Source organism: Nyctereutes procyonoides, unplaced genomic scaffold (assembly GCF_905146905.1).
Source record: "Nyctereutes procyonoides isolate TBG_1078 unplaced genomic scaffold, NYPRO_anot_genome, whole genome shotgun sequence".
In the NCBI taxonomy this organism is placed as follows: domain Eukaryota; kingdom Metazoa; phylum Chordata; class Mammalia; order Carnivora; family Canidae; genus Nyctereutes; species Nyctereutes procyonoides.
This window is the reverse complement of record NW_026575139.1, coordinates 45,723,045-45,747,569: the sequence shown is the minus strand read 5'-3', so window position 1 is coordinate 45,747,569 and position 24,525 is coordinate 45,723,045. Positions and strand designations below refer to the sequence as shown.

Here is a 24,525-nt window from a genome sequence, read left to right as displayed (position 1 = left end):
GCATGATACAAATAGTACTTTATCTAGTCAACTGGTCATTCTTATTCAAAGACCAAAAAAAAAGACATTTATAATATTCATTTGTACAAAGACTGAGTGTCTACTGTGCTGTATTATATACTGTTTCAGGCGCTAAAATTTAAGTCAAGAGAGAACACTATATATTCATTTATATTTATTATATAAATACATATACATACATAAACATATAAATTTTATTTCAGAGAACTAAAATAACAAGGGCTTGAGTGGCTACTTTAAATTAGGTAGTTAGAAATGGGTCTCTCTGAGGACATGACTTTTAAGCTGAGATGTAAATGACCAGAAGCCTTCTGTTCAACAGATATGAAAACCAGTACTTCAGGTAGAGCGATGGGCTGTTTTAATCTTGAGCTGTTTAAATAAAAAGAAAATGAAAGCAGAATAGAGAAAAGAAAAAGTTACACAATAAGTTCAGAGAAGCAAAGCAAATCATGTAGAAGGTTTTATAAGGATTGTTAAAAATGTGAATATTATTCTAAGTGGATTTGAAAGCCTCAGGGAGGTTTGAAGCAGGAGACACTATGAGATTTGTATCTTAAAAAGATCAGTCTGGTGGCTTTGTAGCAGCTAGATGGTAGCAGATGGGAGGTGTGGGAGAGGCAACAGGGAGACCAGGAGGGTAGAAAAAGCAATAAAGAGAAGTAGACAGATGCAAGATATATTTTAGAGGTAAAGTTGAAGTAACCTGCTATGGAATACAAATAAGAGAGAAATCCCAAGGACAATGCCTAGATTTTTGGCTTGGCTAGCTGCTTATCAAAATGGGGAAGGCTGAGAGAGGAGCAAGTTTGGGGTGAACAATTTGTGGATTCAAATTATACTACTGCTAATACGTACAGGAAAATGTATGTGATATGATCATTCTATTAATAGCTAATATAAAATAAGCCAGTCAGAATGGCAGGAACATGACCTGAAAAGACCAACAGTGAGCACTGAATCCACTTAAGTATAAAACTAAGCCCAAATAATTAGTATATTATAATTCTTAAAAGATATGCAGACTAACATACACTCAATGCCCCAGTATAATAAAAAAAATTCTCAGGCAAAAATCTCCAAATAAACTAACCAATGTCTGAAAATTGGGGACGAAGAGGCAGAAGGGTACAAATATGTAAAATTCAACATCTTTAAACCTAGAAGTCAATGACTTTCATTTCTTAAGTTAATAAACATACACTTAGTTATGTTAATCAAAGTCTTGTAAGCCATCCCCTGTTAAAAGTAGACTGTGTACCTTTCAAATTTTCAGCAGTAAAGATAAGAGAAACCTCAGGCATAATTTTTTAAAAGCTTCATTATTAAAAACAAAAAACATAACAAAGGATCAAACATCTCACTAAACAATGATACAGTAATAGACTCAACTACTAAAAGAAGAATCAATCAGATTGGGTTATAAAATAAAACTCAAGTATGATTAGGAGAAACATTTAAAAACCAATGACAAGAAAAGATTAAAGTAAAATGACAAGCCCAAGTATAGCAGCTCTATCTATTTGCTATATGTCACACAAATATAAATAAGAAGGAGGGTTGGCAAAATCAATGTTTGATAAAGTCAAATTAAAGGCAAAAGGGCATGAAAAGCTATCTATGAAATGCTATGTATGAGAAGCTATCTGCCAGACAGAAAATAAGTCCAAAAAAATCAGTGGCTTACATAATTATCAACAGTAACCAACTATAAAGTTTCAGGGGGAATATGCCACTTGTTAACAGCAAAAAATATCATAAAGATGAATTATTTGGCAAGTTATAATACACTTTGTTCAAAGAACTGAATTTCTACTCTTAAAATGACATATCTTCTAAATTAATCTCAACAAACTTTTTTCTCTTCGACAAAAATGATTTTAAAGTTCCCCTGAAAAAATATCACGAAAACAGAAAGGAAATAACTGAAAAATAAAAGCAGTGAAGATTATAAAAATGCAATGAAAAATTAGAGTCATCAAAAACAGGATAGCACAGGGGCACATGGGTGGCTCAGTGGCTGAGCATCTGCCTTTGGCTCAGGTCATGATCCTGGGATCCTAGCATCGAGTCCTACATCAGGCTCCAGGAGGGGAGCCTGCTTCTCCCTCTGCCTATGTCTTTGCCTCTCTCTCTCTCTCTCTCTCTCTGTGTGTGTGTGTGTCTCATGAATAAATAATCTTAAAACAAAACAAAACAGGATGGTACTGAAGAAGAGATAGGAAGGAAAGGCAATCAGTGGAACAGAAAACAAAACCCATGGATACATGGAAATTTAGTTTACGACAATCGAGGCATTTTGAACCTGTGAATAAAAGACACAAGTCTGTGCAAACAACTCTGGGAAACTGTCTAGCTACCTGAAAAAGAATAAACTCAGAGCTCTCCTTCACCCCGTAGAACAAAATTGTTCCTGATGGAGTGAATATATAAATGCTGGAAGAAAAGAAAGAAGACTAGAAAAAATTACAGTTAAATAGTTTTAGAATTGTCTATTAGAAAAAGCCTACCGAGGAAAAGCAGAATAATGAAAGGAAAACCTAAATTCATCTAAGAGGAAAGAAATAACTTTCACACAGAAAAGTATCACTAGAGAAAAAGCCACCTGAAAAAATTTTGAAGAGACACTAGTGAAGAGTCATTATTCTCAAAGTGCAAATAGCATCTAAAAATTGGTAATAAAAGACAACTCGGTAGAACTGGGCAAAATGTATAGGCAAATAACAATGTAAAAATGATCAAATATTAAAATCACATTATCAAGCACTTATTGAACTTCTATATTATTCTTTTTAGGGGGAGAATTTAATCATTAGTCAATCTTACATATGAATGAATTCTGACATAAGGTCAACAAAGGACAAAAAAATTCAAAGCTTTCAAACTGTCTTAATTAATGGTCCAACAACTAATCCTTGTGTGTTAAATAATAACAACATATGATAAGTTTCTCTTTTATAACTTATTAAAAAGTTGGTATAGTAAGATTTTTAAAAATATATTTATTAATTCATCATATGAACTATAGTCAAAAGCCATATATCTTCATCTTAAATAAGTGAAACTATGCTAAAACAAGTCCAGTTCACTCACTGAGGGCAGAGAAGGGATAAACATCTTTGTTTCCTCTGAGAACTCAGCCCATTCATTATCTGGACTATAACCATACCTTGAACATAACTTGAATATTTGCTCAAGTGACTCCTCCAAAAGAGGCAAATGCTTGCATAGTTGTGTTATGCTCTCTTCTATTTGTGTTAGTGACATCATTGGAGATCATTCTATATTTACTAGATAGAACTTAATAAGAGAACTCTAAGAGAGTATTATAACAATTTCGAATACCCAGGGGAGAAAAGGATATTGTGTCTTATATGGAAGCTTAAAGTGTTACAGCATATGCTACCCTCAGTAATATCTAATGAATCATACACATAATGATGAAATATTATATCTGAAATGCAAAAATATTTTAAATGCTCAAATTAAGAAATTGTTTGGCATAGTCACACAATTATTCTACATGTCTAAGTTTATGAAGCAGCAAATGAATAAATCACCAAATATTCATCTTCCTGGTCAAAAATTACTATTCCTTATCCCAACAACATTTTTTTGCAGAAATAGGAAAAACCCATCCTGAAATTTATATGATATCTCAAGAGACCCTGGACAGCAAAAACAATTCTGAAAAAGAAGATCAGAATTGGATGATTCACATTTTCTGATTTAAAAACTTACTACAAAGCTACGTTACTCAAAGTAGCGTGATACTAGCATAAAAACAGACACCTGGACCAACAGAGTAAAAGAGAGAATCCAGAAGTAAGCCCTGCACATATGGTCAAAGGTTTTTTGATCTTCAACCAAAAAAATTTCCGACAAGGCTGCTAAGACTATTCCATGGAGGAAGGACCATCTTTTCAACAAGCGGTGCTGGGAAAATAGGTATCTACAAACAAAAAAACAAAGCTGGACCCTCACTCAACACCATGTACAAAAATTAACTCAAGATGATCATAGACTTTGTAAGACCTGAAACTATAAAACTCTCACAGTAAAGCAAAGCCTACTGACACTAGATTTGGCAATGATTTCTTGGGTATGATACCAAAGGCACAGGTAACAAAAGAAAAAATAGGCAAGCTGGACTTCATGAAAATTTAAAAATTTTATGCACCAAAAGACAGTATCAACACAGTAAAAAGCCCATGGAGCGGGAAAAAATATTTGCAAATCATATATCTGATATGGGATTAATATCCAGATTATACAAGGAACTTCAAAAACTCAACAAGAAACAACCCAGATGAAAACTTGGCAAAGAAATTAAATAAACATTTCTCCAAAAACAATATACAAATAAGCACATAAAAAGATGCTCAACATCACTAATCACTACGGAAATGTAAACAAAAGCTACAATGAGAAACCGCCTCATATCCATTAGGATGGTTGCTAAAAAACAAAACAAAACATAAAAATAACTAGTATTTGTACAAATGTAAAGAAATTGAACACTTGAATACTGCTGGTAGGAATGCAAAATTGTACAGCCAATGCAGAAAACAGTACGGTGGTCTCTCAAAAACTTAAAAATCAAATTACCAAAAAATTTTTTAAAAAATCAAATTACCTCTAGCAATTACTCAAAAGAATAAAAGGTTTGGAAGAAATATTTGTGCTCATGCTCATATAGCAATATTATTCACAATAGCAAAAATGTGAAAGCAACCCAAGTGTCCATCAACATATGAATGGATAAGTAAAATGCGATCTATGCATTCAACGGAATGTTATTTAGTCTTGAAAAGTTAAGAAATTCAGACGTATGTGACAACTGGATGAGCCTTGAGGACGGGACATTATGCTAAGTGAAACAAGCAAGCCAGTCACAAAAAGACAAATACTGTATGATTTCACTTAAATGAGGTACCCAGAATAGTGAAAATCAGAGACAAAAAGTAAAATGGTGGTTGCTAGGGGCTAAAAAATAGACTGGAATGGGAGTTACTATATAACAGTATAAAGTTTAAGTTTTTAAGACAGGGTCCTGAAGATAGATGGTGGTGATATTAGCACAACATTATTAATGTATTTTATACCACTGAACTGTATGCTTAAAAATGGTTTTTATGGTAAATTTTCTGTTATATGTATTTTACCACAATAAAAAAAACTGGAGGAAAAAAAGCTACTATTGCTCTCAGAATCAGATTACCAAAACAACAAAATTGTTACAGGTTTTACCCAAAGCAAATTACTCAGTATGTTTTTTTTTTTTTTTTTTTTTTTTTTAAGTAATCTCTATGCCCAACAGGAGGCTCAAACTCACAAGTGTGCTCTACCACTGACTGAGCCAGCCAGGGACCTCCGGCTGTTTTAAAACAGCTTTCTGATACACAGAAGTGTCAAGAAAAAAAAAAAATAGCATTAGGCTAAGACCAGAGTTATTAAATTTAAATCAACCAGCTAAGTTATAGCAAGCATATAAAATACCATCATCTCAAATATTATCAAATATCTTGCCCCATCCATAAATACTTTCCTAATTAAATATTCATAAAAGCTAAAATTGAAGTTCAAATATTTCACTGCAACCTTAAAGGAAAATTACTTTAAGTAACTTTAAATCTTCCAATTTCCAAACATGCACATTTCAAGTTTTATTTAGCAACAAAACTATCACACCAAACTCATCTCTAACTAACAACCTCCAATGGAACTTAATTATAACCATATTGGATATTCTACTGCCCTGACAACAAAGACTTCTTTTTGGAAGAAGGGAAATAAGGAAAAAAATATGGAATGTGCTTGTTAACCCCTATATTTATGAACTACACAGGAAAAGTATTCAAAAATTATCTTGAGAGTTTTAATACATACCAGGCTCCAATTTGATAATTTTTACTGCAGCCAATTCTCCTGTATGAATATTTCTAGCCTAAAATGAAAATAAAAATGTTTTTAAGTTTGTTAATTATATAAAACTTATTTGGCACTAAGTTAATTAGTTGCTTATTAACCATGCTTTGAACAGAACTAAAAAGCAAACCCTTTATTTTCAACAAAATGAATATATTCATTTTCTCATTAAAGAAAAATATAGAAAAGATACACATACACACAGTTACCTTTAGTTCTGCCACTCAAAAATGGCTATTATTTACAATTTTTGTTATACTTCCACTAAGTGTTTTCTCTATACTAGAATTAATATATTTTTAAAGATTTTATTTATTTGAAAGAGAAAAAGTGAGGGAGCACAAGCAGAGGGAGGGGTAGAGGGAGAGGGCTCCCTATCTAGCAGGGAGACTTAACTGGGGCTCAATGCCAGGACCCTGAGATCATGACCTGAGCCAAAGGCAGATGTTTAACCTTGAGCCAGCCAGGTGCCCTTAGAATTAATATTGTCCTTAATTAAAAAAATATTCATGAAACGGCACCTGGGTGGCTCAGTGACTGAGTGTCTGCCTTTGGCTCAGGTCATGATCCTTGGGTTCTAGGATCAAGTCTTGTATCAGGCTCCCCACAGGGAGACTGCTTCTTCCTCTGCCTGTCTCTGCCTCTCTCTCTGTGTCTCTCATGAATAAATAAATAATCTTAAAAAAATACTCATGGTTTAATAAAAAATAAATTTTAGGGCAGCCCGGGTGGTTTAGCGCCGGCAGACCAGAGGTTTAGCGCCACCTTTGGCCCAAGACATGATCCTGGAATCCCAGGATTAAGTCCCTCGTGGGGCTCCCTGCATGAAGACGGCTTCTCCCTCTGCCTGTGTCTCTGCTTCTTTCTCTCTCTGTGTCTCTCATGAATAAATAAATAAAATCTTTTTAAAAATATAAAATTTATATATTATTATTTTATAAATAGATAATTAAGGAAAAATTCAGAAAAACACATTATCTGTATTTTACTACCCAGAGGAAAAAAGTTAATAGAGCATGTGTTTCCCTTTTTGCCCTGTGTAGATATGTATATTGTAGAAGATGATGCTATCATACTCTTCCACAATGTAATTTATAATGCTGCACAATTTTCTATTAATGGGAGATAGACTGTATTTCACTAATCTGGCATTGTTGAAGAAGGAGGGTTTTAAATTATTCTGTAGTAATAAACAGAGGGATAAATATATCTTAGCTTTATTGCTATCCACAGGCTTATTTCCTACAGATAAATTTCTAGAAAAAACTATTCACTACTTAATCAAAGATCATGGACAGACTTTTTTTTTTTTTTTTAAAGATTTATTTGAGAGAGCATGTGCACACACACAAGTAGGGGAAGGGACAGAGGGAGAGAATCTTAAAGCAGACTCCCCCAAGCTGGGAATGCAAGGTGGGGCTGGATCCCATGATCCATGAGATCACAACCTAAGCAGAAACCAAGAGCTGATCACTTAAAGTGCATCACCCAGGCACCCGTGGAGAGACTTATTATAATTAGTGCTGCAATGATTATAACTGCAAATATTTTGGCACATATCAGAATTTATCAGTAAGGCAACCTACAAGTGTAATGGTTAAGTCAAAAGATATGTGGATTTTAAATGGATGTATTGCCATAGTGCCCTTTAACAAAACTATGTGAATTTATACTCTCATCAACCTTGGATATGAAATCTCTATTTGCTCAGTTCTCTTGTAGGTCCAATTTGTAATTGTTTTTAAAATTATGTACCTTCTCCATGTTATATATAATTTTAAATGGCTACAGAATAGTCCATATAATTATTCTCCCTTATTGTTAGAGATTAAGAATGTTACATACAGTCTTTTCATTATTTAAGATTATTTCTTTCGAATGGATTCTAGGGTTTGAAATTAACTAGGTCTAAGGGCATGCATATAAACATTTAAGGCCATCAACACATACTACCAAAACAGTCTAAAAGCATTGTACTGTTATGCTGTCACTGCTACTATGAGTGCTCATTTTCACTGCATTCAGTGGCATTCCATATGTGGAATGAAATTTAATAACAATCTATTTCATTTACTATATTAGATTCAAATGTAAACTTTCATACTTGGCATAAAATATAACATATGATAAAACAGAAAAGTAAAATCACACCAATTTGCTGGATTAAATAAGTAATGTTACAAGAGGAAAGAGGAAAAAAGGGAAAAGAATAGAAGGATGACCAAGAAGGTAAGGAAAACAGCCTTCAAAGAATACTTTTAGAAATGACATATAGAAGGTGAAGAATAGAATAGGGGAGAGGGATACAGAAGGAAAGTCAAAACAGGAAGAAGAAAAAAATGATTTTCTACAGAAGTCTCAATATGATATGTTGTCATAAGTTCACATTTTTCTCATCTATTATAGTAAATTAGGGTAAGGAGGGATCTGGGAAGAGAAAACAGACATTTTAACTCCCCCCATATAATTATCCCTCACCCAATGCAAACATATTTAGAGACACAGGAACAGGTCAGCCAAAAGCCTCACACAACTACCCTCTCCTCTTTCTTGCCCTTAGAGAAGAGAATTGTCTATTAGCCTTAGGTCTTGTCCCAATTCCTAAGATCTTTCAGTATCTCAGTTCTTCCATGGGTTATAGAAAATTATGTGCACACAAATTTAGGCTGTCCACTACTCAACATTTCACATGCCAGTGAGATTCTGGTACAGAAAACATGGCCAGAAGTTATAAGTAGTAATAACTGACCTCTTGGGAATCTTGTTCAGTGGGTCATAAAATGTGTATTAGAAGACAAATTCCATAATAATGATGTAAATTATATTTATAATTGCTTTATAGTTTGAAGGAACTCTTATATTCATTACTTAATTCTGTTTATTTAAACACAAAGACTTAGCTCAGTCAAGTTAGAGGACTGGCTCAAGGCTATTTTACTGGCCAGGGGAAAGAGAAGTAGTTAGAACCCAGTAACTATATTCTGTTGTCAAGGTTTCACCGCTCCTTTCAATAGATGAGAATTCTGTTTTCCTTTTTAAAATGCAACAGATACCAGAGAAGAGGATTAATTTCATAATATCTAATAAACTTGAGGGATGACTTCTGTTGAAAATAATGTACTAATCATATTTTACATTAAATTATTTCCTATGGTGATTTTCAATGTAAGAGGTTGTGAACTCTTACATATTTAAGATCTTAAATTTGAGAGTTGAATTTGATCCAAGGAAAATATTATTATTTAAATAATCTGGAAAAAGTTACCAAATAAAAGTCAGTAGCCTTCCAAAATGTTTAAAATCTATCTTATAGGATTGGGAAAAATATCAGCTGACAAGATTCAACTTATTCTTCTTTTAAAGCTCCTGCAGTATAATCTAGCCAACATAATTCATTTTCATCCCTACATGTTGATACATTTCCTGGTTTTTCCCTCTTTCTGTATTTCTCTAAACAATAATTTTTAAAATATCCCTGGAATCCCATAGAAAACAAAAAGCACCTATGGATATATAGTAGAAGTTTATATACTGGGAAGAAAGATTCAAGTGTAAGAGACATAGATGCCACAAGAAAGTAACATGTATGTACACTCACAAACAGTGACAGTTGAACCATTCAAGGTTCTAAAATTCAGATAAAGAATGCAGTATTTAACTCTTTTGACAGTGATAGATGCTGACACATCTCCAGCAACAAAATAACTTCAGGGTATCCATTACTTCAGTTTTCAAAGCAAAACAGGTGTTAGGGCAATACACCCTGCTAGTCACTAGAAACCAAAAGAAAATATGAGCCCATACTTCCCATCAAATGAGTACCAACAGCATGAAAAAAAATCTAATATGCTTCTCTGAGAGTATGAAACAATTAATTCTGGTTTTTAAATCCGATTAACCAGAAGCAAATGACTTGGTCTCTAGTTTGAAAGCACTGTCCTCATTCTGGTACATTCTCCTTCCCCTGCCTTTCTCCCCTCCAAATTAGCCTAGTTATTTCAGATTTCTCCTTCAGAATGAAATTTAGATATTATGGCCTCCAGGAAGTTTTGCTTGACATCTCAAGGCTGCATGAAGTGTGTTCTCTTTTTACCTATAGGCAGGATTCTATGAAGAACTATGCCACAGATAGATGCTCTATAAATTTGTTGGACAATTATGATTGTAGTAAGGTAGTTGTTCTCTTTACTTAAAAAATAAGAATATTAAAATCCTCCACAACTAGGAAGTGCTATGACACTAATAATATACTGCTTTAAACAGTCTTCTTTTATTCATGTTAATTTGGTTTCAATTTTTTTAAGGATTTACTTATTTGAGACAGAGGAAGTAAGAGAGGGTATGAACCACTGTGTGGAGGGGCAGAAGGAGAGAACCTTCAAGCAGACTCTCAGCTGAGCATGGAACCTGATGTGGGGCTCAATCTTATGACCCATGAGATCATGACCTGAGCTGAAACCAAGAGTCGGACACTTTAGCCAACCAAGCCACCCAGACGCCCTTCATTTTCAATTTTTATTACTGTGCATTAAAATTAAGAATTTTAGAGAAAAAATTTATTTGTAAAAAATCATTACAAAATATTTTGTTCTAAAAGATTCAAATATTATAAAATGACAGTCCCTCTCCCCTCCCATTTCATCCCCCTGAGTAAGTACTGTAAATTGTTTAGAATATATCCTTCCAGAATTTTAATTAGGTTGATTTTTTTTAAAAAATTACTTATTTTAGAGAGAGAAAGAGAAAGAGATTAAGTGGCAAAGAGAGGCAGAGAGAGAGAGAGAGAGAGAATCCCAAGCAGATCTCACAACACTGAGATCATGACCTGACTCAAAGAGTTAATGGCTCAACCGACTGAGCCACCCAGACACCCCAACTAGGATGATTCTTAAGAACATATACTGACCGTCTGAGAGTTTCTTACAAAGCTGCTTAGCTTAGTCTTACTTACTTAGTCTAAGCTTACTTAGCTTAGAGTCTAAGTCTCTGCATAGTCTTACCATATGATCCACCCAATTAAGTTAAAAACTTATGTCCACACAAATACTTATACAAGAATGTTTATAGTGGGCATTATTCATAATCACCAAAACTAGAAATAATCAAGATGTCCTTCAATAGGTAATGATAAACAAATTGTGGTACTTCCTTCCATACAGTGGACTATTATTTAGTGATTAAGAAAAATGAGCCTTCAAGCCATGAAAAGATAAGAACTTTAAATGCATACTGCACTAAGAGAAAGATGCCAGTCTAATACCATATGATTCCAACTATATGACATTCTGGAAGTGGTAAAACTCTATTACAAACAGTACAAAGAACTATTGCCAAGGGTTTGGGTGAAGAGTGATGAATACAAAAAGCATAGGGGGTTTTTAGGGTGGTGAAACTGTAGTGATGAAATAAACATCATTATGTACCTGTCAAAACCCATAAAACTGTACAACAAATGAATCTTAATGTAAAGTATGGACTATAGTAATATTATATCAATATTGGTTCAATAATTGTGATAAATGTACTACACTAAAACAAAAAAACAAAAAAACAAAAAAAACAAAAAAAATGTACTACACTGATGCAAGATGTTAATAAAAAGGGAAATTGTGGGTACATGGGTGGATAGGAGTAGATGAATGTAACTCTACATATTATCTGCTCAATTATTCTGTAAATCTAAAACTGTACTAAAAATTAAGTCTACTGATTATTTCTAAAGGAATATATATAAAACTATTTTTTTTATATACAAATATTTTCACACTCCGGAGTCAATTTTCAACACAAATATGTTGTTTGAATTTAGTAGAACCAAAATAAAGACACAGGGCCAAGGACACTTTGGGGTTTTTTGTTTGTTTCTTGTTTTTTAGAGATTCTGAGGGGTTCATAAAGAAACAGCTAATTGGAGGATATGAACAACAATTACAGAACCATATAAAATAAAGATGATATTTTAACATTCAGCTATACCAGGCAGAAGCCAAAATATATTTAGTAACAGAAGTAAAAAGTAAAGAAAATAATGTAAGCTAAAACTCCCACTGAGAGAATACTTAAATGTCAGTCTCCATTTTGAAGACATACTTCTGTTCTCTCCAAATGAAGAACCGATGGGCAAATTTTCGTACTCTGTAATTTTCCAGCTGGATTTTAAAAACAGAAAGCAGTACCAGGCTCTTTTATAATAAAAGGCAAAAGAGGCTTTCAGAAAAAAAGATCTAAACAGAGACTTTACAGATTCAATTTACTAAAGAGATCTTTCAGAGATTTAACATATAATTTCACACTATAATCCAGAAGAGTCATACATAATACTGGCTTTTGAACCCTAACTATTCCCTCCAACAAGTTTGGTCTGATATTCTCAAGCATTTTTGTTTTTAACACACAGAATTTGAAGATCCTGCATTATGTTTATAAAAGGAACTAATGGAAGTACCACAGCACCTCTCTACAAAAAGGATCTAAAAATATTTGATTCCAGTTATTTTAATAGGTTATCGGTATTTACTATTCAGACTTAAAGTATACTAAACACCCAGAACTCTAATAAAATGTTACTATAACTCATCTCTTATTTTTGTTTAAAGATTTTATTTATTTGAGAGAGAGAGAAAGAGAGACAATGCACATACACAAGCAAAGCAGGGGGCAGGGGGAGAGGGAGAAGCAGACTCCACACTGAGCCTGGAGCCTGGCACAAGACTCCATCCCAGAACTCTAAGATCATAACTGACTGAGCCACCCAGGTGCCCAGATTATGTCTTATTTAACTCTTATTGAATAGGAATTGAAATTAATAGGTTAGAAAAGATAAATAATAAACAGGATCAGTGTCACAACAAAATCCATGAAAGAGCCTTTCCAGTTAAATTAAGTTTCTCTTCTCATTGCCAAAGCATTTCCCTTTAACCAATTACATTTCCAGAGCAGTCTTTTGACTCTAACTATCCAATGGGTGTTGAATTTTTAAATTTACAGTAAAAAGTTACCCTTAAGGATGCCTGGGTGGCTCAGTCAGTGAAGCATCTGCTTCGGCTCAGGTCATGATCTGAGTCCTGGGATCAAGTCCTGTGTCGGACTCCCTGCTCAGTGTGCTTGTCTCCCTCTCCCTCTGCCCCTTCCTACCATTTGTGCTCTCCCTCTCTCAAATAAGTGAATAAAATCTTTAAAACAACAAAAAAGTTATCCTTAGATTTCCACTTGTATAAAGGTTAAAAAAAAGATGCTGATCATCCTGATTAAGCCATTTCTATTTCAACAATATCATGCAGCTGTCAGTTTTCTCAACCATGAGCTTCTTTATGTGCTGTGAAATTTTAAGGTGACTAAAAATAATTAAAGGAAAGGTCTTGTATCTACACATTTTACACCTACAAGTTTTTAAGAAATAGGAAGATAACACTTAATGAACATTATACTCCTGTCGCCATGAAGTTACAAGGGAACTTCTTAAAACTAAGTAAAAAAATTAAACTGGTAACTAATGACAGTCATCTATAAACTATGGCAACCAAAACAGTCATCATGAAGGTAAGTGAGCTCAGTATTCACAACTTCATTGTTTTTCATATTAGGCCCTTCATCCTATCTCCAATTAGCTTCCTTCCAGCATATTTTTAGGGTCACAAAACTTTTCTGTAAAGCCAACTGGGGGCACCAGTTTTATGTATGCCCCCTTCCTCCAACAATACTCTTTAACATAATAGAAAATCAAGACTTCTCTGTATTTAACAAGCTACTCTAGTGGCCAGGGAGAATTTCTCAGGGTCAGGGTTATGCAACCCAGATTTAAGAATATGAACTACAATACAAAAGCAGCAACACAGTATCTGTAAGGTTTGAAGAATACAAAGTACTGGTTCATCCACACAAAGAAGTAAATAGTCAATTATGTCATAGGCTATAAAACCTCTATACCTGAATCTTTATGGAACACTGTTTTTGACTGGTTTATTCATTGAACAAATATTACTATGTGCCAGGTTCTGTTGTTGATACTGGAAATTTAATGGAACAAAAAAGTTCCTATCTTCTAAGGCTTTTATCAGCTGAAGAGAGAGAGAAGCAAACAGTAAATACCATACAGCATGACAAAGTCCTCAAAGGTGATATAAGACAACACAGAAGGGTTCTGAGCCCAGTTAAAGCTTCCAAGGGAAAGTAAACCTAAACTGAGACTTGATGAGAGACTCTGGGGTTGTGAGAGGAGCATGGTGGTGGTGGTAGTGATAGTATCATTATGGCAGAATTCCAGGCAACGGTGTCCAGACAGCAGAAAACATGGGCATCTCAAAGAAATAAAATTATCTCATGTTAAGGGAACCTAAGACTGTAAAGAAGGTAATGATGAGACATGAGATTCCTCTGAAGCTCAAGACAGACTGTATCACCCACTGTTGTAACTACCATCTACTAACTTGGTCACCCTCCCTTGTTCATTCAGATTTTATAGCCCCTTGCTCACCGTCTTTCTCTTCACCCCTTCTCCTGCCTACAAGAGAAGTCTTAGAGACTTCATCCTCCAGATCTACTTCCTCACTTTTAATTCTTTGACCTCCTATCTAAATCCTGTCTTTAAACACTGTATTTCCTGGGCAGCCAGGGTGGCTCAGCGGTTTAGCACCGCCTTCAGCCTAGGGCCTGATCCTGGAGACCTGGGATCGAGTCCCACATCAAGTCGCACGTCAAGTCCCACATCGAGCTCCCTGCATGGAGCCTGCTTCTCCCTCTGCCTATGTCTCTGCCTTAAAAAACAAAAAAAAAAAGGAAACCCTGTATTTCCTGATGATGGCCTATCCTTTCAGTTCACTAGGAAACTGAAAATTCTTTTTTTTTTTTTTTAAGGTTTTATTTATTTATTCATCAGAGACACAGAGAGAGGCAGAGGCATAGGGAGCCTGATGCGGGACTCAATCCCAAGTCCCCGGGATCTCGACCTGAGCCAAAGGCAGACACTCAACCACTGAGCCACCCAGGTGCCCCTAGTCCTTCCATTTTTATCAAAGCATTCCCCTACAGCCATTACATCTCAATTCCTCACATTCTCTTTACTTTCAGGGTTTCATGGTCCATCACTCCATTTACAGTCACTCTCTTACAAATATCCTTAACTTCTTTCCCATTTTCCCCTGTATCACACTAGCTGGGCAAAATCCTAAATTGATAAACCCAATTATCCACTCGTTCCATACCAGTATTGAATAGCTAGCTAAATGCTACTATAAACAAATTACAAAATAATGTTCACTGGTCTTATTTTGAAATCACAACACAAATTTCAAATTACAACTTCTCCACTAGGTTTGATTTTCCACTCTTTATAAGAACTATTTTACTCCTCTCTCTTCAAACCTTTAATAGTGCCTCAGCCTGTTTGTTATTCCCTTTTCTTACCTATTCTGAGTGATGACGGAATTTCAGTTTTTCTTTATCTAACATTCTCCTATGTAATCCTATGGCTTTAATAACCTTCTCAAGGACAAATCTCTCCTTACTCAGCTGCAGATTCCTAAATCTATGGAAACCTGACAGGCATCTCAAACTTAAAATGTCTAACACAGCTCCTTTTCACTTGCCACCAGGGAACTACAAATCAAAACCAAAATGAGATACCACCTCACACCAGTCAGAATGGTAAAAATTAACAAGACAGGAAACAACAAATGTTGGAGAGGATGTGGAAAAAGGGGAACCTTCTTGCACTGTTGGTGGGAATGTGAACTGGAACAGCCACTCTGGAAAACTGTGTGGAGGTTCCTCAAAATATTAAAAATAGAGCTACCCTACGACCCAGCAATTGCACTGCGGGGGATTTACCCCAAAGATACAGATGCAGTGAAAAGCCAAGACACTTGCATCCCAATGTTTATAGCAGCAATGTCCACAGTAGCAAAACTGTGGAAGGAGCCTCGGTGTCCATCGAAAGATGAATGGATAAAGAAGATGTGGTTTATGTATACAATGGAATATTACTCAGCCATTAGAAAGGACAAATAACCACCATTTGCTTCAACGTGGATGGAACTGGAGGATATAATGCTGAGTGAAGCAAGTCAATTGGAGAAGGACAATCATTATATGGTTTCACTCATACAGGGAATATAAAAAATAGTGAAAGGGATTATAGAGGAAAGCAGAGAAAACGAGTGGGAAAAATCAGAGAGGGAAACAAAACATGAGAGACTGCTAACTCTGGGAAACAAACAAGGAAGGGGTCATGGAAGGGGAGGTGGGTGGGGGAATGGGGTTACTGGGTGATAGGCACTGAGGGGGGCACTTGATGGGATAAACACTGGGTGTTATACTACATGTTGGCAAGTCAAACTCCAATAAAAAAATACACATATAAAAAATGTCTAACACAGGACACTTGATTATCCCTGCTCCATAAACCCATTCATTCCCATATCTTCCCAATCTAAATAAAATTAATTGCATTCATTCAGTTGCTTAAACTCAAACCCAAAGGCATTCTTCATTTCTTTCCTTCACATTCTTTACATCTGATGTATCAGCAAATCCTGATGGCTTAAAAATATAAATCAAATCCATTCACTTTCCTTTACCTCCCTGTTATACCCTAGTTCAAGCTTGTCTCCATTAGAAACTGGTAAGCAATTTAATATGAAATGCAAAGAAACAGTAAGCTAAGCATACTGTTTTGCATTGCACAGCTATGTGGACAGTGTGGTCCCATTCACTACAACGACAAAGATGAACACATCTTATATGGTGAGACAGGAAGGTAGTGAAAGGACATAGATGAATGGTTCGGATTTGAACATATTTAAATTTTAGGTTCCGATGGAAAACCACCTGGTGATATCCTATAAGCCACTTAATAGGTAGCTCCTGAAGCTCAAGGGCTATTCTGGATTGGAGGCAGATTTGGACATCATCAACATTACTAAATCCAAGTCAGGTAGATGAGATTACTTAGGAAGAATATGGAGAATAAGAAGGAAAAGAAAGTTAAGAATAGAATGTTAAAAAATCACCCACAGGGATCCCTGGGTGGTGCAGAGGTTTGGCGCCTGCCTTTGGCCCAGGGCGCGATCCTGGAGACCCGGGATCGAGTCCCTCGTCGGGCTCCCGGTGCATGGAGCCTGCTTCTCCCTCTGCCTATGTCTCTGCCTCTCTCTCTCTCTGTGTGTGACTATCATAAATAAATAAAAATTAAAAAAAAATCACCCACATTTAAGGAATAGTGAAAATAGACAAAACTAAAACAAAAACTACTGTTCTGTTAGAGTTCTGTTCTATTAGAAGCCCAGTTTGGAGAAACTTTTGGGAATCACTCAATTCAACTTCGTTCCAAAAAAACAATTCTCATATGCTGGCAAACCAAATTTAAATAAAATTTAAAAAAAATCCTCTTCTACTTTGAGGCAGTAATTTAGTCAATCTAATACATTCATTTTTAGGATAACTTTACTTGTATAAAGGCTTTTTATGACAAGTAAAATCCACTTTCCTATAATTTCTCCTCAGTGGTCCCAGTTTTGGACTGTGAGATAATACTGATTTAGAATATTCTTCCTACTGTGACAAATTTCAGATATCTAAATTTATCAATTTATTTAATAAGTTTTTATTATAATCCCTATAGCAGTCAGGGGCTAGACTCTAATTTTAACCCTGCTCAGATAAAATATATAAAAGCTGAGGTACTTGGGTGGCTCAGTCAGTTAAGCATCAGACTCTTGGTTTTGGCTCAGGTCATGATTTCAGGGTCCTGGGATCAAGCTCTGCATCAGGCTCTATGCTGGGTGAGTCTACTTGTCCCTCTCCCTCCTACTCTATTCCCCGCCCCCACTTGCATGCTCTCTCTCTCAAATAAATAAATAAAATCTTTAAAATAAATATATGTATAAAAGCTCCCTTTTAATTACAAACACCGAATCCCTTTAAAATGCCACATAGAGGGGATCCCAGGGTGGCTCAGGGGTTTAGCACCTGCCTTTGGCCCAGGGCATGAACCTGGAGACCAAAGACTGAGTCCCACATCAGCTCCCGGCATGGAGCCTGCTTCTCCCTATGCCTGTATCTCTGCCTCTCTCTCTCTCTCTCTCTCTCTCTCTCTGTCTGTCTTTCATGAATGAATAAATAAATGTTAAAAAATAAAAAAATAAAATAATATGCCACATAGTTTCCAGACTCTTCTCACCATTCTGGTTACTATGTACTTTAAGTGCTCAAAGTCTGATGTCCAACAAAAATGACATCAGTTATAACATTAGATTCATGGCATTAAAGGAGATTCTTTTGAATTTTTATAAAGTTATGATAATTTTAAAATTTAAAAATAAATGTTAAAGGTGTTATATTTGAAACAGAATGGAATAGTTTACCCTCTGACAAGAGCAAAGTAAAGCACTTTATCTTATTTCTCTATAAATTCTTTTAGGAAAAAGGGAGGTTATAAACACTAGACATATTATACACTACATAAATTATTACATGAATTTCAAGGAAATTATTTCCAATAAAACTATCAAATTTATGGGAACAAAATATAATGAGGGTGGAGTCATTATAGTATAACCTCCATATGAAAATTTAAAATAAAGATTAGTCACTCATTATTTTAACTTTTTTTTTTCATTGAGCACCTCTTATACATCAGATACTTTAGATATCAGGGTAATATTGCTGAAGTGAGAGCAAAGAATTACAAAGATATATCTGCCCTGTTTGAGTTTCAATGGGACAGATTATAGACAGTACCTAAAAAGGAACTGACTGCTTCTAAACATAGTATGTCCTTACTGTTTAAATAAGTTAAATGACCATTTGTCAAGGATAGGGCTTGGGATTTTTGCACTGTGTGAGAGGTACCTGCCAACTCACAAATTCCTTAATTTTTGTGGAGTATTTCCAAGCTGCCTTCCACACAGTTACACAGGTCTAGACGAGGGATCTTGCTATTATAGAAAGAGACTGCATGGCAGCATTTCCCTGAAGACATATTCCCAGGCAGACATATTCATATTCAGAGCCTGAGGCCTTCCTGTTAGGGTTACTCTAAATCTGTCCACATGACTTACATCTCAAGACACACTAAAACTTTAGCCTGTTAGGACACTTACTTGTCTGTGAAAAACATTTTCCTAACCTTTTCTTAGAACAGATTGATTTTATTAAAAGGAGGGTTCCATCCAGAAGATTACTTAAATTGAATTAGTTATCTGGACGTCCTAATGGCAAAGAAAAAGGAAGAAAGGATTTAAGATTAAAAGAGGGAATCATTGTGGTTGGGCGCAACATTTTTGAGGAATAACTGGTTAAAATTTACTAAAACTTCAAAAAGCTTAGAAAATTTAATTCTAGAAATTTACTTAAGAAACAGTTTTCTTGAGATGCCTGGTTGGCTCAGCGGTTGAGCGTCTGCCTTCAGCCCAGGGGTAATCCTGGAGTCCCAGGATCGAGTCCCACGTCGGGCTCCCTGTATGGGGCCTGCTTCTCCCTCTGCCTGTGTCTCTGCCTCTCTCTCTCTGTGTGTCTCTCATGAATAAATAAATAATTTTTAAAAATTTTTTAAAAAGATAAGAAACAGTTTTGTTTTTGTGTTAAGGATTTGTTCAAGGATGCTGATGACAGCACTGCTTATAAAAAGGAATTCCTGGAGTTAATCTACTTGTTCAACAATAATGGATTAAAAATTGTACAATGAAGTTTCTAAGCAAAACATATATAAGAAAAACATTTTTTAAATTGTACAATTATACAAGGAAATAATACACAAATATAAAATGTGTATATTTACTAACATAAAAAGTTGTTTGTGATACACTGTTAAATTCATTTATATATATATACACTGCATTCAAATATATACTATATATTATATATTGTATACTACATATGTGCTTATACATGTTATAACTTATGTACAAACCCTTAATATAATCTTTTATTTCTTTACTTTTTAAATATTTTATTTATTTATTCGAGAGACAGAGAGAGAGGCAGAGACACAAGCAGAGGGAGAAGCAGGCTCCATGCAGGGAGCCCAATATGGGACTCAATCCCGGTCTCCAGGATCACGTGCTGGGCCGAAGGCAGCGCTAAACCGCTGAGCCACCAGGACTGCCCTTAATATTATCTTTTAAAAGTCTACAAAGATATAAATAGCAATGTTTATCTTTTGGCAAAGAAGATACAGGTAATTTTTCATTTGTCCCTATATCATAGTTTCCTAAAATGAACACATTATTACATAAAATGCATTTTAAAAATAAAAGGTAAGAAAGAAGGCTATTTGTGCCTAGGCCAGGAAGAGAAAGGCAAAACAGGAAGACAAGTCCTACTCATGGATCTATGCTACTGCAGAAATAATAGGAAATTACTTCTGGAAAAAACTGGTTAAGAGACCCAAGGATCTCCATCATCTGATACAATTAGTAACTAAAAAGCTTAAAATGTAAAAGTGTAGGGTGCCCAAGTGGCTCAGTTGGTTGAGCGGCTGAGTCTTGATTTCAACTTAGGTCATGATCTTAGTGTCCTGGGATCAAGCCCCATGACAAGCTCCACCCTTAGCAGGAACTCTGCTTGAGATTCTCTCTCTCCCTATGCCCCTGTCCCAGTGCACATACACATATGCATGCTCTTTAATAAAAACATAAACAGGGACGTCTGGGTGGCTCCGTGGTTGAGTGTCTGCCTTTTGCTCAGGGCATGATCCGGGAGTTCCAGGATCGAGTCCCGCATTGGGCTCCTTGCATGGAGCCTGCTTCTCCCTCTGCCTATGTCTCTGCCTCTTTCTCTCTGTGTTTCTCATGAATAAATAAATAAACTCTTTAAAAATAAATAAATAAATCTTTAAAAAAAGAAGAGGGAAAGAAGGCACAGTGCCCCTAAAAAAGGAGGTGCATGTGTGAAGTAATACACTGGTTCACAAGACAATGCTAAAAGTCACATCCTTCTCAGACAGTCCTATTTACCTTAAATAGAAGCACACAGAAGTAACTAGTTAATGATATCTGCCTGAAATAATTAGTATTTTTTTTTATTTATGATAGTCACAGAGAGAGAGAGAGAGAGAGAGAGAGAGAGGCAGAGACACAGGCAGAGGGAGAAGCAGGTTCTATGCACTGGGAGCCCGACGTGGGATTCGATCCCAGGTCTCCAGGATCACGCCCTGGGCCAAAGGCAGGCGCCAAACCGCTGTGCCATCCAGGGGTCCCAGTAATTAGAATTTTATTTTAATTTATAATAGCATTACACAATATAGTCTATGGGACTCAGTTAATCTGGGTAACAATAACCATACATCTAAAGTTCAGACAAAATGAGGGCAGGAGAGAGCACAATAGAAGTGTTCCAACAGTCAAAAAAAAGGATAGATTATCTTTTTAGCTATTTACCTCGTAGTGTGACATGAGCTGAGTCATCTCCACAGTAACGGCAAATCAACCCTGGGTTCCGATTAGGAAAATATGAGGGTAAGAATAATGACCAGAAGGGGTAACCAGGAAAAAGAGCCTCTTAAAATTGGTGCCGAGAACTGAAGCATATATGCATGTTCTAATCCATCCAAAAAATCCTTCATCTCTCAGCAGAGGCGTGAGGACACCAAGTTTCACCTGACCATAATTTGTATAAAGTTTATTATGTAATAAGCAATGTGTTAAGGGCTGTGTCCCGATGATTTTAAAGCTATATCCCCCAGGCAGCTGAGTATAGTGGAAAGAACAGAGACTATAGGATCAGAAAATCTGGATCCAAATCCCCATAGTGCCACTTACTCACAGTAAGATCCAGGAAAAACAAAAATTTTTTCTTGGGTAAGCCAGAGATGATACTATACCGGTCGCTACTTTATAGGATTATTGTAAGAAACAAATAACACCGATTATGAAAGAGCTAAACAAACATTAGTCACTTTTAGTCATTTTAGTCAGACTTTATTTTTGTAAAAATGTTGGAAGGTAGAGGCCAGTATGATTCATGAGCTCAAACCCCTCCAAGGATAGGTCAGGCTATCTGCCTGGCTTCTCAATTCATCTTCTCAAAATCTCAGTGGGAGATGACTTTTAACAGAAATAAAGCTACATTCGACCTAATTTCATCTTGCCCCTCACAGTAACATTTTTAAATAGTACTTCACATAACTGAAGAGAAACAGCCTTCTAATAACACTCAAACGTACAAAACAGTCCAGTACGGCCAAGTGAAAGTGCCTGCTCCAATTAATAGAACTTGGACTTAGTTCTCAACAAAGCTCTGAAAATGCAACTTATCACTTGTTAATAACCTTCATATTTCTCTTCCTGTATATTTGGTCTGAAACCACAATTTAAAGTTAAGAAGTGAAACATAAATTTTGAAAGCAAAAGCAGAATAAGAAATCTAACTAAGTCAATTCACAATCTAGCCCATTTGTCTTTATCAGAAACACTGGAAATGATGGTTATAGTTAAAATGATAAACATAATACAAACTAACAAAAACACTTAAATGTATTATGAGCCTAAACTGAAGGCTATATCCACAAGTCAATTCTGGAACTAGGATTTATACACCTGCACCAGTGATGGCACTGTTTTATGTCTATCTTCACCAAGATGAAAGTATTTTAAGGACTTCTTTTATAGTTTTCACAACATTTCTATGAAGATAGAAAAAGAGTTTTTAAATAATTTGCCTTCAGACATGGTCCAGAGCTTCACATCTAACATCAGAATCATGTTCTTTTTTTAGGCAGTCATAAAATAGGCCACTTCTGCACAGTAAGAAAAACAAACACTAAATAAGATTTAACCAGATGATTTATAAAATAGTAAACATCTGTAACAGTACACTTCATCGTAATAGCACACTTTATTTTCACAGTAACCTTACATAATGCTTAACATAACATCTAATAAATAACTTTTAATAAGATACCCACTAGCTTAATAAAACATGTAATTTAACTAAGATTTTTGAAGCACGGTCCTTATTTTTTGCTGTTAATTTATTTTTGCAAGTTATTCACTCTCCCTCACCCTAACATGAAAACCCAATAATCTTTTATGCCAGACTACCAGGGCACAGGAAGGACAGTATATTCAGACAAATGGCATTACTAGCAAAAAAGAGAGAAAGAAAGTAGGTGATGCTTTGATATCAAATCAGAGAAATAATAAACAGCATATACATCCATTTTCTATCACCTTCATATTTGGGGTCATTAGGCACGCCTATTTATTAGCATTTAAATATTAGAGAATGTTGGTAGAGAGACACATAGTAGAGGCAGCTACATATTTACAAAATTATGCTTAAAAAATGGTATTGGAATGGGCAACACATTCAACAGCTGAACTTAATTTAATTAAAATCACAATGATCTGTATGTACTCTTGCACCAGCCAATAAGATGGGATGATGGCAATGGCAATGACTATGTCTGAGTTCTAATTCCAGACCTTCAAGTTTACAATTTAGCTATAGTAATAGGGTCAGGTGATTCAGTAAGATCAAGAGATATTTAAGACTTCTGATTACAGAGACAGCCACATAGCTAAGTCCTTCATTTGCTTCAAATATCGGCTCAAATCTAACCTTCTCAATGAGACGTACCCTGATGATCCTCATATAATTCCCCAACCTGCTCCAGGGCCCATCCTAGCAATCCTGATCCCCCTTAACCTGTTCAACGTTTCCTTCTTTCCATATCTTCAGTCACCTTCTAACACATACATACACAACTTACTATATCTATTGTCCCTCTTCCCCTACTAGAATATAAGTTCCATGAGAGCAAGAATCTTTGTCTACTTTGTTCACCTATGTATCCCAAGGCCCCAGTATAGTGTCTGGCACAGAAGAGGTCCTCTCTAAATATTGGTTGAATGTTAAATACCCCTTTCAAACCTGTCATCACTCTGCTCCCCCACCCCAGCTCCCCATTTATCAACGTGCCTCATCATAACCATACTTGTAGGGAAACAACTGGGGCTGGAAATCAATAGAGGCTCTACTTTAGAAAGGAAGAGGGAGAGAAAAAAGGAGAGAGGGTAGAAGAAAGGGAGGGAAGGAAGCTTTAAAAGTATTCCCTACATTCCTAACAATCTCATCCTAAGTTTTTGCCTTTTATCTTTCTAAATTTTCAATTCCTCTCAAATCCTTTGCCTTGTTTTCATTCCCTGTTGAATTCCTTCTCAAAATTCAGCAACACTCTTGGTCACTTGGGTGATAAAACAGTCCTGAAGAATAATAACTGAAAAACTGTAATCAGTCTCAATGGGAAAAAAGAAACAGTGGAAGAAACGTCTGTCTCATTTCTTTTTCCTTTCATAGCTACATTCTTCAAGGAGTAGTCTACATTCCCTCTACTTCTTTACTTACCATTTATATTTACACCTCAACAATTTTGCTTTTAAAAAATTCATTTTATTTTTAATTCAAGTATAGCTGCTATACAGTGTTACATCAGTTTCAGGTATACAACCTGAACAACAACTCTATACTTTATGCCATGCTCACAAGTATAGCTACTATCTGTCACCATGCAACACTATTACAATACCACTGACTATATTCCCCATGCTCTACCTTTCATAACTACGACTTATTCATTCC

At 35.5% G+C, this 24,525-nt stretch overlaps 1 protein-coding gene across 2 annotated transcripts in view; it reads right to left on the bottom strand.

Annotated features, from left to right (window-relative positions):
• The window catches only part of MAP4K5 (mitogen-activated protein kinase kinase kinase kinase 5), a 108,559-nt gene that overhangs the window by 75,243 nt on the left and 8,791 nt on the right, over positions 1-24,525 (bottom strand). For both annotated transcript variants that reach the window (XM_055304326.1, XM_055304325.1), the window contains exon 3: positions 5,911-5,968. In XM_055304326.1, coding sequence (XP_055160301.1) covers positions 5,911-5,968 — 58 coding nt within the window. The remainder of the gene's footprint in view (positions 1-5,910; positions 5,969-24,525) is intronic.